The sequence below is a fragment of the Amphimedon queenslandica genome, unplaced genomic scaffold (assembly GCF_000090795.2).
Source record: "Amphimedon queenslandica unplaced genomic scaffold, v1.1 AMPQUscaffold_13508, whole genome shotgun sequence".
In the NCBI taxonomy this organism is placed as follows: Eukaryota; Metazoa; Porifera; class Demospongiae; order Haplosclerida; family Niphatidae; genus Amphimedon; species Amphimedon queenslandica.
In genome coordinates this window covers 124,124-136,538 of record NW_003546256.1, presented here as the reverse complement: position 1 = coordinate 136,538, position 12,415 = coordinate 124,124, and the positions used below count along the sequence as shown (strand labels likewise).

The 12,415-nt window shown below is 36.9% G+C and overlaps 1 protein-coding gene across 1 annotated transcript; it reads right to left on the bottom strand.

Moving 5' to 3' along the window:
* Positions 1–24: 24 nt before the first annotated feature.
* On the bottom strand, positions 25–12,364 carry LOC100640353 (unconventional myosin-VIIa-like). The gene is made up of 42 exons (XM_020008149.1): positions 12,264–12,364; positions 12,056–12,169; positions 11,467–11,622; positions 10,952–11,136; positions 10,780–10,901; positions 10,526–10,668; positions 10,351–10,467; positions 9,973–10,209; positions 9,727–9,912; positions 9,460–9,641; positions 9,274–9,376; positions 8,972–9,214; positions 7,952–8,191; positions 7,744–7,887; positions 7,610–7,689; positions 7,365–7,560; positions 7,185–7,307; positions 7,029–7,136; positions 6,586–6,788; positions 6,298–6,475; positions 5,993–6,217; positions 5,612–5,944; positions 5,364–5,492; positions 5,130–5,303; positions 4,780–5,007; positions 4,476–4,646; positions 4,085–4,329; positions 3,858–4,021; positions 3,527–3,717; positions 3,031–3,331; positions 2,792–2,883; positions 2,674–2,735; positions 2,457–2,615; positions 2,226–2,331; positions 1,803–2,004; positions 1,635–1,738; positions 1,425–1,543; positions 1,309–1,375; positions 1,122–1,238; positions 986–1,069; positions 796–915; positions 25–355 (listed from the first exon to the last, which is right to left on the bottom strand). The coding sequence occupies exons 1-42, from the start codon at positions 12,276–12,278 to the stop codon at positions 251–253; spliced, it is 6,573 nt and encodes a 2,190-aa protein (XP_019863708.1). The 5' UTR covers positions 12,279–12,364; the 3' UTR covers positions 25–250.
* Positions 12,365–12,415: the final 51 nt, after the last annotated feature.

Genomic DNA, 12,415 nt, shown 5'->3' with positions numbered 1-12,415 from the left:
ATTTTAGGCTTGCTTTTACTTTAATTTGCACATCTTTATAGCTCATCTAATTACCAAAGTAATAATAATAGCTAATAGCCAATTGTAAAAAATAACAATAACACACAAACAAAATAAAAGCATTTATAAAAAGTAGCAAAAAATAGATTAAAATCCTAATAATAAAAATATAAAATATAATAATAATAATAATAATAATAATAATAATTTCAAGTGATGTCTTTGTTCTCTATTATAAAAAGTTTCCCTTTTAGCGTTTACTGCCAGCTCCTCCCACAGCTTCTGGATTCTTCTTATTAATGTTAGCAAGCACAAGAGATATGTATGAAGTCAACAGATCATCCATTTTGTAACCCTAAGAATCACATAGGATAATAATTACCGTAGATCAGGAAATTAGTGTGGTAGGAAATTTTTGCGGTTTAAAATTGTGCTGTGACTTAATTTTTACTAAATAAGACTGTGCCATGTATTATTGAATGTGGCATGTAATTATATGGGTAATCTAATTTTTGCGAAATTCTAATCCAACAAAATTTAAATCACAGTAAAAATTTCCAGATAGATGGTATAAAAAGCACATCAGTGTACTGCATGTACTGAATCAACATAGGCAGACTTGATCACATGTGTTGCATGCATTGATCACATGTGTTGCATGCATTGATCACATGTGTTGCATGCATTGATCACATGTGTTGCATGCATTGATCACATGCATTGCATGCATTGATCACGTGTTGCATGCATTGATCACATGCATTGCCCTACATTAATACATTTGCTGATTCTTACCAGAGATGTTTCACAGAGGAGTCTGCTGCCTTTGATTAGGTTCCCTATAGTCATGTGGAAATAGTTGGACCCACAACTCCAGTTAGAGATCATGGTGAAAGGATGAATAGCCAGTATATCCTTTGATAATAAAATTAAATTATTTATTGATTAATAATTAAATTATTTATTGATTAATAATAATAATTACTTTATTTGCTGGATCTATCAACATGACGCCATTTTTATTAAGACCAATGAGTAAGATTTCAGGCAGACGAGGCTCTGTTGTTTGCTATGATGGAGTATGAAAATATTTTGGGAAGTTTTTCTTTAGCATTGCTTACCCTGACTTCAAAGAATGCTGATCCAAAAGTGTCCCACCTGCTCACGTACTTGAGGAAACTTATCTTTGCTTCTTCTGAAGACTTAGCATGATGACGACTGAAATTAGCAACAATTGCCTAAGAGAGAGAGAGAGAGAGAGGAAAAGAAGGAGAATAAGTGACAGTGCTGTGTTATCATTTTAATTACCCTTTTCCAGTCCTCTGGATGGAACTCCCTCAGCATGTCATGGGGTATCAGCTCACGCAATATTTGACTGTAAAATAAGATGATTAAATTCAAAACATGACATGCATATATCTTACGGTATTTCTCCAAAGTGGGATCTAGTGTCTCCAAACTTAACGCGATAAATATAAGAACCAAGAAGAGCTGCATCATCACGAGTACACTTGTGATAACCTCTTAAATACTTGGGGAGCTCCTAAAGCAATGAATGAACATAATAAAGTATCTTGGTACTATAATTTCTTTATTAACGCTCTAGTATCTCTGCTTTTGATATAATTTAATACCTGGTGATAGTGAAATATCACATCCGACTTTCTGTCTTTGCCAATGGTTATGTTTACCCACAGTTTCTTCATAAAGAAAACTTTGTAACTGGGATTAGAATTAGCTGAGGGAAAAGATTAACAAAACAAACAATCTAAATGTTCTGTATGCCAACCATGAATGCTTACCACCATCTTTGCCTCTAGCTCTCTTCAACCATTCGGTCAGATGACGCACAAAATCAAAAAAGAAGTCAGCCTCAGGTACGCTGATAACCTTGTCCCCAATCTTTACGAATAAACTGAAACCTTCCTTGAACTTTAGACCAAGTCTCTCCGCTATTGTTGCACAGAAATCCCGTGACCTTGTGCTTGAATCAACTTCAAAAGCCTAAGGAACATGCAAAATGTTAGACCATGTACAGTATATCATCAAAAATTGTAAAAGGGAATTCTCCATTCTTAAATTTTTTTTCTGATGCATATACACGTTCTTATGTTGTGTATAAAGTTTGAGCTGATTCCGATCGAAATTGGATTTTTTATGAATTTTTAAAGTTACTCGAAAATTTGGCAGTATTTCAAAGGTCAGTTGTGTGTCTGTGTATCTACCTGGCTTGAGTCATCAGGGAAGAACACTTTATGAAATATTTGTGTTGTCTTGTTTTGAATTGCATCAACTTCAACCAAATGAGGTGGATATCGTCTAGCACCAGAACTATAAAAATAATAATAATAATAATGGTAATAATAATAATAATATCATTGCAATAAAAAAAGATGCTTTTGGAGCCAATTTTTTGAAAAAAGAATAGACTATTTATATTTATGTAAAACACTAACTGAGCTGATTTGTATAATCGTTGTTGAATATCAGCGGCAATTGGCCATCGCTTGATACGTGATCTCAGGAACTGGTTGATCTCTTTGTGAAGAATTTGACTGCATGGAAACAGACCACTGGCCAGCCAGAGGAGCTCCCAACCTCTCTCTTCACTAGCTCTATAATAATAAAGATGATGATGATCAAGACTTTTGATAAAATGAATAAATCCAGTACCTTAATTTGTTGAAGGTCAATTGTTTTATAAGTTGACAGTAAACTTCATCTCTCAGTACCTCCTGATAAAATGTGCATGGAACATGTAAATGCATATAAATGTAGTATTTTCTCTTACCTGAGAAAGAACATGTTCAAAAACTTGGTCAGTCAATTCTGTGCTAAGCCTTTGTTTCTTGGAAGGATAATCTCCCATATACTTTAAGATAGGTGAGGACATGTTAAGGATAATACTATTACCAGCAATATTTTACCCCAAAAGAATGTACATTTCCATCATCATCATTCATTAATTTATTATTATTATTATTACTACTACTACTATTATCATTATTATTATTATGCATGGTAGGATATCAAGGAATGAAGCACAAGCCTTTTGATGAAGTTCCTCAGGTTGCTTATCAAACCTCTTGAGCAATGCTTTCTTGATTGGTTCCTTCACGTGGGCCCATATCTCTGTCTCTGCTGACTTCTTTCTCAGAGTACCTCGAATGGAGCCGGAAAGAGTTTTAGACTTTGGCACTCTAAAGTACTCATACGAGTATTTCTCTAGAGTGTAAGGCACTCCAGTGTCCTGTTCGTCATCTTCAAGAGCTGATTGTGTGGTTGCTATAATACGCTCCATGTCTTTCTGAGACTGGCCAACAAATAAAGCCTAAGAAAGTATAAACATTAATCTATGACTTCTCTCTTCCTTCCTTCCTAATCTCTTTTCCTTATTATATTATACCGTATTTCCATTGCTCTCTCTCTCTCTCTCTCTCTCTCTCTCTCTCTCTCTCTCTCTCTCTCTCTCTCTCTCTCTCTCTCTCTCTCTCTCTCTCTCTCTCTCTCTTTCCCCATTGCTTACTAGTACTTCAGGGACAGGTTTTGTTATGGTGGGTAGTATGTACACACACTCTGCAGGGAAGTGTCCTTTCTGTCCTGTCCTCTCACAGGTTCCAGAGCACCAGCCAGACTGCATCACGTTCTCACCATAAGTGTCATCTTCAAGAATGATGAGATCTCCTTTCCTGAAGCTCAAAAACTCACTACCTTCACCTACAGGAAAATTAAAGCAATACAAATGCAATGTACACGTAGGTCATTAAGTTTCACATATCAAATGCAATAAATATACATGTAAGTACACTCCTAGGTATGATGCTGGCTAGTATGTTGGTTGCTTGTTTCCTTATTACCTGGGCTCTGATAGTCCATGGTTGGTATGACGTATGAAGATCTCTTGCGTAATCCTTCCAAGAAATAATTAACCAACTGACATATCTCCTCTCCATTAGCTGAAGTGAAAGTGTACTCTTCACCTTTAACTGTTACTATAGTGAAACTCTGACCGCTAGCAGTCCTACAGTGTTAATAATAATAGCAATACTAGTAGCACAAGGTCTCTTCTTTTTAAAACCCTTACCTGCTTGATGTCACGTTGGTTATTTCAGGAAATGATGTCTCCAATAGAACATGTTCCTGATCATCCACAAAATAAACTCCAGTCCAATTAACAGCAATAATGACATCATTTTGAGGCAGTGTGGGTCCGGAGAAGCGATATGCTTCAAAGAATTTCGAGAAGAGGAGCGGCCATCTGTACTTGGCAAACATGATGAGACCTTCCTTTACCCTGTTGCGATCGATCCTGTTCTGAACATATGGAGCCTGTGAAGAGAGAGAGAGAGGAGAAAAAAGGAGAAAGAAAATGAGACACAGGAAAAGAAGAAAGAGAATGACAAAACAGCTTAAGTCAAACGAATGTCTACAGCACTTTACACTGTACATGTACAGTAATTTATATGAGTGTGTACCTCTTTGAATGCTTTGACTATCACTCCAATCCACCTTTCTTTCATGCCCATACCAGCAAGACAGGAATCAGGAATATACTGAGCTAGCAATGTGCCTACTCTCTCGCTGGTAATGTCACCACCATACTCAATATAATACTGCTGGGCTGCTAATGAGGCCAAATCTTCATTCTGGAATGAGAAAGAAGGAGAGATAGAATGAGAGAGACAAAGAGAGGAATGAAGTGAGAAATCACTAAAAGTTACATGTACAATGTAGCAGACATCATAATTTACCCCAATTTAGAATTTTTCTTTCTCTTACCTTGTCACAGAGATACTCTCCAAATTTTATCCCACGGATAATCTGTTGATAGATGAGGTTAGTACCGACTTGATCCTCAGAAGGATTGTGCCATGGGGAGAAGATCTCCTTACGAAAGAACAGCCTCCATGGGGCACTCCTCTCCTGTGCTCCCATGTCCTTAGCATATTGCTCACACTGAGATATGGCATCCATTATATGATCACCTTCGCTACCTAAACTGGACACCTTTTACATTTAAAGAGAAAAAGAGAAGATTATAACTACACATGTATATGCTCACAACAATATGCATGTATCTATACACCGTACATGTATATACATGCATACACATATGGTGAAATACTCACTTTATCAAAGAGTGCTATGTACAGTGAGAAACCAAAAGGATCCTTCAATCCAATTCTCTTTGCCAGGAGGGTGCAGAGTTCCTTTGCTGTGGTAGCACTGTCAGCTAACAAAGCTTTGGTACTTCCATCCATAAACGTAATGGGTAGCATAAGGGGCTTCTTTGACTTGGTAGCCTAGAAAGTTAAAAAGCAAAAAAATGTCAATTTTTTAAATAAGTAAATATTGCTTAGTACTTGTAATTCTAGCCAAGATGGAGGCTGCTGTCTTGGTCCATTCATTAGTGTCCTCCGAAGTCTCTCCTCACAATATGGGGCATAACCAGGGGGTCCCTCAGTAATGAAGCAACGCAAATACTTAATGAGCTGGAAGAGAAAGAAAAGAAGAGCATATCAAATTTAACTATTGTAAATTTAATAATGCATTGCAATAAATGTAACCTCTTCACATATGAAGAAGGACATTATTGATCAATGTGACATACCCTCTTGCTGGGAGCAAAGCAGCCAACGCAAAGGGAGAGGAGCACCCACCCACGAGCGTGTGAGGACTTGTTGGGATTCTGTGTGAGCTGCTTGCATATCTGACAGTAAATCTCATCTCTCAGTTCAGGGCGGAGGATACCAAACCCAATAATAAAATGAAGTTTTTCAAGGTTCGTCGTCGGACGCAGAAGTGCTTTTGAGGACTCCAAAACAGCTGATTCGCTCTCCTGGCTCATGTTCATAACCTCTTGAGGAACCTTGGTAACCTTCTTGAGTGTCATGGACACAAGACGACGTCTGAGGCTCTCCTTTCGCTTCTCTTCACCTCGAGACTAAAAAAAGAGAGAAATAATAAATAATAATAATAATAATAATAATACCATTGCTTGCTCATCATCTTCTCCTGGCTGATATCCTTCCTCTCCTTCCAATCCTCCGGTCTGTGCAATCAGCTTGTTATTGTTCATGAGGAACTTTCGTCCAAGAGTACTGACTTTCTTACGTAGGCCAGTGGGGGCTGCCTCTTTGGGAATGTCCTCCTCTACCACTGGCTCAGGTAGGTCACCCATGAACCTTAGCATCATTACCCATATATCCAATGCAAGCTGGAAGAATTGCATAGAAATAAAAAGGAGAATAAATATTATTTTAGCATAATTTATATTATTCTTATATTTTCACTCACCAGTGTGTCTATCTCGTGCTTCAGTGCAAGTAGCGGATGCTTGAGCTTCTTTCTCTTGACCCAGGAAGGCGTGGCATTTCCCTGGAAATAAGTGGCGGCAAATTTCGGGAACTTGTACTCCGAGAGGTCTTCATCATCCTCAGGAAGGGGGATATCAATTTTTCCAGTTTCGCTGATACTGTGAAGAAAAATTATTTGCATAAATTGCATGTAAAGGTATCATAAATTTAATGCATCTAATTCTATAATTGTTCCATGTTACCATTACAGGTCATTGTTTTTTCTTACTGTTTAGAGTCGCTGTCAAGGAAATTAAACATTTGCTGGACAACTTCAGAGTCCTCTATTGGTTCCTGTTCCTCTTCTCCTTCCTCTTCCCTCCTCCTCGCATCATCAGCTTTTCTTTTAGCATCCTCAGCTTTCTTTAATCCCTCCTGTTTCTTTCTCTCTTCTTCCTCTCTATCTTCTTTCTCCATTTTTGCAAGCCTTTCCTATGGTTATAAAATAGTAATACAGGACAAAAAATTTAGATGTTGCATATGCTGCCTATTAATCCCAATATATATATATATATATATATATATATATATATATATAGCGGAAAATAAAATAGGAATTAATTAGCAATTCTAAATTTAGCATGCCGTCATTGCTATGCGAAAATTGCCATCACTTGAATAAGCCTGATTTACAATTAACAAATGTAATACTCTTTATCTTTAATTCCTCACTTGATGCAGCTTCTCTGCTTGTTTTCTTGCTTCTTCCGCTGCCATTTCTCTCTTGAGTCTTTCTTCCTCTTCCCTCTTTATCCTCTCAGCTTCATCTCTTCTTTTTTTCTGTTGTAAGTAATGACTCACTCCTCTCTCTCTCTCTCTATTTCTTACTTCAATTCTTTTTCTTTTCAGTATTTTTTTCGCCAGTATCACCCTGAACACTGACTGTATCTTAATTATAGCTCTCTGTTTCTCTCTTGCTCTCTCTCGTGCTAGATATCCCCTGCATCGACACTTATGTACAAAAATAAAATTATCAAATATTAGTCCGTTATAATTTAAATATCTCACTTGGAATCTCCTGATTCTTGAGTATGTTGTGAGGTACCACCTGCGGACTTTCCTTGAGCGGAAGCAAGCCTGGAGTCGTATGAATCCTCTTCTCATTTTACGATAATCTCTTGAGGTTTGAAGCCTCTTCCAGTTCTTCTGCACTATGAGTACTGCCCTCTTAAGCATTTTATACTGCTTGCGTACAACGTAACCTCTGAATAATAAACATTAGTACATTATTGATACACTATTAGTATACTGACCTGAATGTCTTCTGTATGATGACCACACGCTTTGTTAGCTGAATCTCTCTTGTTTCTTCAAGTAGTTGATCATCTTGATCCTATGTACACGTAAAACAAGAATTACCAACATAATAGAAAATAATATCTTCTACCTTGAGAAATATCTTAGTGATCCCAATCTGGTAGTCTGAAGATTCTCCAAGGACTCTCTTACAGATCACTTTGCAGGCGGCCTTGCGTTCAGGATAATTGTTCAGGAGCTGAGGAACCAAGTACTGATAACGCTCAATGAAATGCTAAATTATAAAAAAATCATAATAATCACAAGTATAGGAGCTCTAGGTCCTTCTTTCTCCTTACATGAAACAAGTGGCGAATAGGGTACCCTGCTCTACGTATACGAATGGTTTCCATCATTCCAGAGTACCTCAACTGACGGACACAGAGTTCTCTCTCAATCAGTAGTGGGCTCTTTGTCTCGTTTGGTTTGATGCAGCGTACGAAGAAGGGCTGGCATGCTTCAAGAGTCTTCATCAATGCGTCAAGAGATTGCTTGAACTGCAGACCAAGTGTAGGAGCTTTCTTTCTTGTCTCTGACGTCTAAACATAAAGAGAAGAAGCATCAACAAAATAAATATCATTATATTTTTAAATAATAAGTTCAATCGAAATTTCTATGCAATATGATGCATCAGAAAAAATTATTAAAATGGAGAATTCTCTCCTTGCCATTTTTGACAAAATTTTGCCTAAGACTCTGTACTACAGTACAGGTACTTAGGCCCAATTTTTGAGTAACTTTAAAAATTCATAAAAAATCCAATTTTGATCGGAATCAGGTTAAACTTTCTACACAACATAAGAACATGTATATGCATCAGAAAAAATTATTAAAATGGAGAATTCTCTCTTAGTCATTTTTGGTGAAATTTGGCCAAAGTCCCTGTACATAGTACAGGGACTTTGGCCTGATTTTTGAGTAACTTTAAAAACTCATTAAAAAATCTAATTTTGATCAGAATCAGGTTAAACTTTCTACACAACATAAGAACATGTATATGTATCAGGAAAAAATCATAAAAAAGGAGAATTCTCTCCTTGTCATTTTTGACAAAATTTTGCCTAAGACTCTGTACTACAGTACAGGTACTTCGGCCTGATTTTTGAGTAACTTTAAAAATTTATAAAAAATCTAAATTTGATCAGAATCACCTCAAACTTTCTACACAACATAAGAACATGTCTAGATCAGGAAGTCGTTTTTGATCAAATTATAGTACATGGTCTCAGACTCAATTTTTGAGCAACTCTAAAAAATTTAATTTTGATAAAAATCAGTTAAAACTTTCTGCACGATATGAGAACATGCTTATTTCTTACCATTGCTTTCTCTCCACTGAACAATCCACCGAGGAACTTTGATTTGCTTGATTGCAACAAATCAAAGAGATCAGCTGAGAAAGTGTCCCTGTTCTTCTCAAGGAACTCATCTGCATCATAGAACACAGCTCCTGCAAAATGTTGAATACCAAATGCCCTCCTTGCTTGGGACTTTGGTTTAATGTAGTGAGGATGCTTTGAATGCTGCTTGTGCAATTTATCCAGCATACTGTCATCAGTACCCTAAATAAAAATATACCATTTAATGTAAAATTTTTAAAAGAGTTCATTTATTGGCTTACTTTGGGGAATCGACTCTCTTCGTCAATCAAAGATATAATGTTGAGTGGTTTCTGTCCCAAAAGATCAAGAATCTCTTGATTGTCCTTAAACTCAATACGGGACCTATCAATTAGTGAATTAGAAACATATACAAACTCCATTCCATGCTCTATCATCCATTACATTGCTCATTAATAATGCTTTACCAGTTAATTTTTTCCTTGTCGTACTCAACCTGCTCCAATTTGAAAATGTGGCGCACGAAAAACTGTTGAAGGTTCTCATTGCAATAGTTAATGCACATCTGCTCAAAGCTGTTCTTCCCGAAAGCCTCAAAACCAAAAATATCCAAAACGCCAATAGATATGTGCTTCTTTGCTTTGCCCTCCTACAGAGAAACAGAGGGCATGAGATATACACACTCAACATGCATTGATTATTAAAATATATTATTAGTATTCTCTAATGCTCACCGGTGGCTTATAGATAGCTTCATTCAATTTCTTTACGATCCAAATGAAGAGTCGGCCATAGATTCCTTTGACAAAGGCATCCCTCACATTGCATGCAACAGCAGACGAGAGTGGACTTATTATTGATTCACCATGAGTTATGGTCCTCCTTGTGCATAATGCATTCTCTAGTGCCTCAGCAGACACCTATTATAGAAGATAGAGCAAAAACTTATTGTTAAAATATTATCATTACATAGTGCTGACCTGTAGAGATTTTGCGGAGAGGTTGAGAGCTTCTTTAGCATCAATGTAAGCTACTGGCATGTTCCTCTTTTCAGTTTCTTCAAACTCAATGTTACCAAGTTGCATTACAGAAGCAACAATGGTCCACACATTCCATTGATCATCCTGAGTAAACTGACAGACCTTCATTGCTCCAGTAGCATGCTTAAACTCCTCAAGGTCTTGCATATTTGGATCATCAACTGTCACTGTATCACCCTATGAGAGAAGAGAGGGGAAAAGAGAAATGAAAAGAAGGAGAGAATGAAGGAAAATTAGCATCAAAAGCAAAGACAAAGAAAAGGAGAGAGAGATAGAGGCAGTTTGAGGCTGCATCTAAAAGATTCCACATGATCTTACTTTAGTTAAATAACTGTACTGCCAAGGATCTTTCACAAGACCAAGTTTGGAGAGATCATCTTTTGACAGTCCAGCAAGAATACGATAAAAAATGTGATAATTCCTCTCTCCATTTAACTACATACATTGTGAATTAGAAAAGGAGCATTATTTACATTAACCAGTTAGTGCATACCTGATTGACTATACGTGATTTCTCCAGTAGATACTGCTGAATCATGGCACCTTGTATGTGACCACTTACATCAAAATGTACATCAATGTACTTTCCAAATCTACTGGAATTGTCATTACGCTGTGTCTTAGCATTACCAAATGCTATAAAAGAGAAATGAAAATGAGGAAGTTTAGTTGCATTTTCAATAATCAATGCATGTACATAAAAATATAAAGACTAAAGCAACACTTAAGAGCAATTTCTAGGCTTACTTTCAAGAATTGGGTTAGTGTCCAAAATCTGCTGCTCGATCCATGTGTGCTGTCCACTCACGTGAGCCAAAAACTGAAGAATAAGTTTAGTGGACTCTGTCTTCCCTGCTCCACTCTCACCCCTGGAAGCAATGACATGGATAATGCAAATCCTTCTATTTTGGAGACTTACGTGATCACAACACACTGATCATGCTCTTCCCTGCACATAAAGTGGTAAGCATTGTCTGCAATTGCAAATATGTGTGGTGGCTCCTCTCCAATCCTCTTGTTAGTGTATTTATGGATGTGTTCCTGGTCATATATTGGCAGAACCTTGTAAGGATTAAGAGCTACCAAGATTGACCCGGTGAATGTCTATGGAGAATTAAATAAAGTAACGTATAGCACAAAAATTTGGAGGGACAAAAATTTGGCGAATTTGGCGAATAGAGTTTCATTCGCCAAAATAAAACCGCCATTTTGAGCCTTTATACGCATGCTCAATGGCACGTGGCCACTAATTCGCCAAATTAAAATCCGCCAATAACCAAAATTTAGTAATTCGCCAAATTTTACTCCCTCCAAAATTTCCGGCTATACGGTAATTATCTTTGTGTTTTCCCATTAGAAATTCATTAAAGAATGTCAACAAAATTTGCACATCAAATAACAACAACAAGCAAATTTATATTTTATTTTCCTTACATAAATCATCTTGTTGTGATATCTCATTTGAACGTTGTGCATTATTCCAGACTCAGTGAGGTCACCCAACTGTATCATGTCCTCCACTCCCTCAGCACTGGTCTGATGCATTGGCCTAATCCTATTCTTGTCCTTCCTTGGGTCAATCCAATGTTCCTATACATTTGGATTATAGGGAAAAGTAAAATAATACATTGGTATTTTAGAAGTTAAAATTTTATAAGCTATACATGTACTTCAAAACTGAGATTTTTATTATTGTTACTTGAGTTTTAAGTTTTAGTTTTCGTGTTATTTTTGCAACAAGGCTATAAATGGGGGCACAGCCTACGAATCATTATACTGTCATCAAAGGCTCATAATTATATTCAAGGGATGTTGAAATGACCTCGTGAATAACTCTAACTCAACTAATCTCAAATCTGTACACAACTTCCTGCACCAAATAACAAAATATTGCAAACAACCATCTCTATTCATTATTATGCATCATGATACTGGTTAAACTGTGCATTGGTAAGAGGTCTAGTGCATGTGCGCATCATGCAGGTATATATATCTATCAGTGTATGCTAATGCTTCAACTTACTCCACCATCATCATCGATTAATTTAATTTGTCCAGAATCAGAGAACTCCACGACAGCTCCAATGGGAACTTCAAACTCTCCTCCTTGTGTAATGTCCAGCCATACTTTATCACCCTATAGGAAAAGCAATGGATGCAAGAATATTGCACAGATTCTTCATAATTGCTGCATGAATGTTATAGAATAGCGGCATGCTTTCTTCACTCACCTTTTGCAGTAGCATGACGATCTAGTGCTCAGACAAAAAGGCCAGAAACAGGCTAGGAATGAAGTAAAAGAAAAACGCCCTTTACATTCAGAATCGGGCGTTACCTCTGCAGATAATGATACATAAACATTCATAGCTTTGATTAGCCACAC

Excerpts from the sequence above, each read along its gene's own strand:
- LOC100640353 (XM_020008149.1), bottom strand. Across the intron at positions 11,137-11,466 it reads ATCACAACAAGATGATTTAT|ACATTCACCGGGTCAATCTT; the intron begins GTAAGGAAAATA and ends AATTCTCCATAG. Across the intron at positions 10,902-10,951 it reads GATCAGTGTGTTGTGATCAC|GGGTGAGAGTGGAGCAGGGA; the intron begins GTAAGTCTCCAA and ends CATTGCTTCCAG.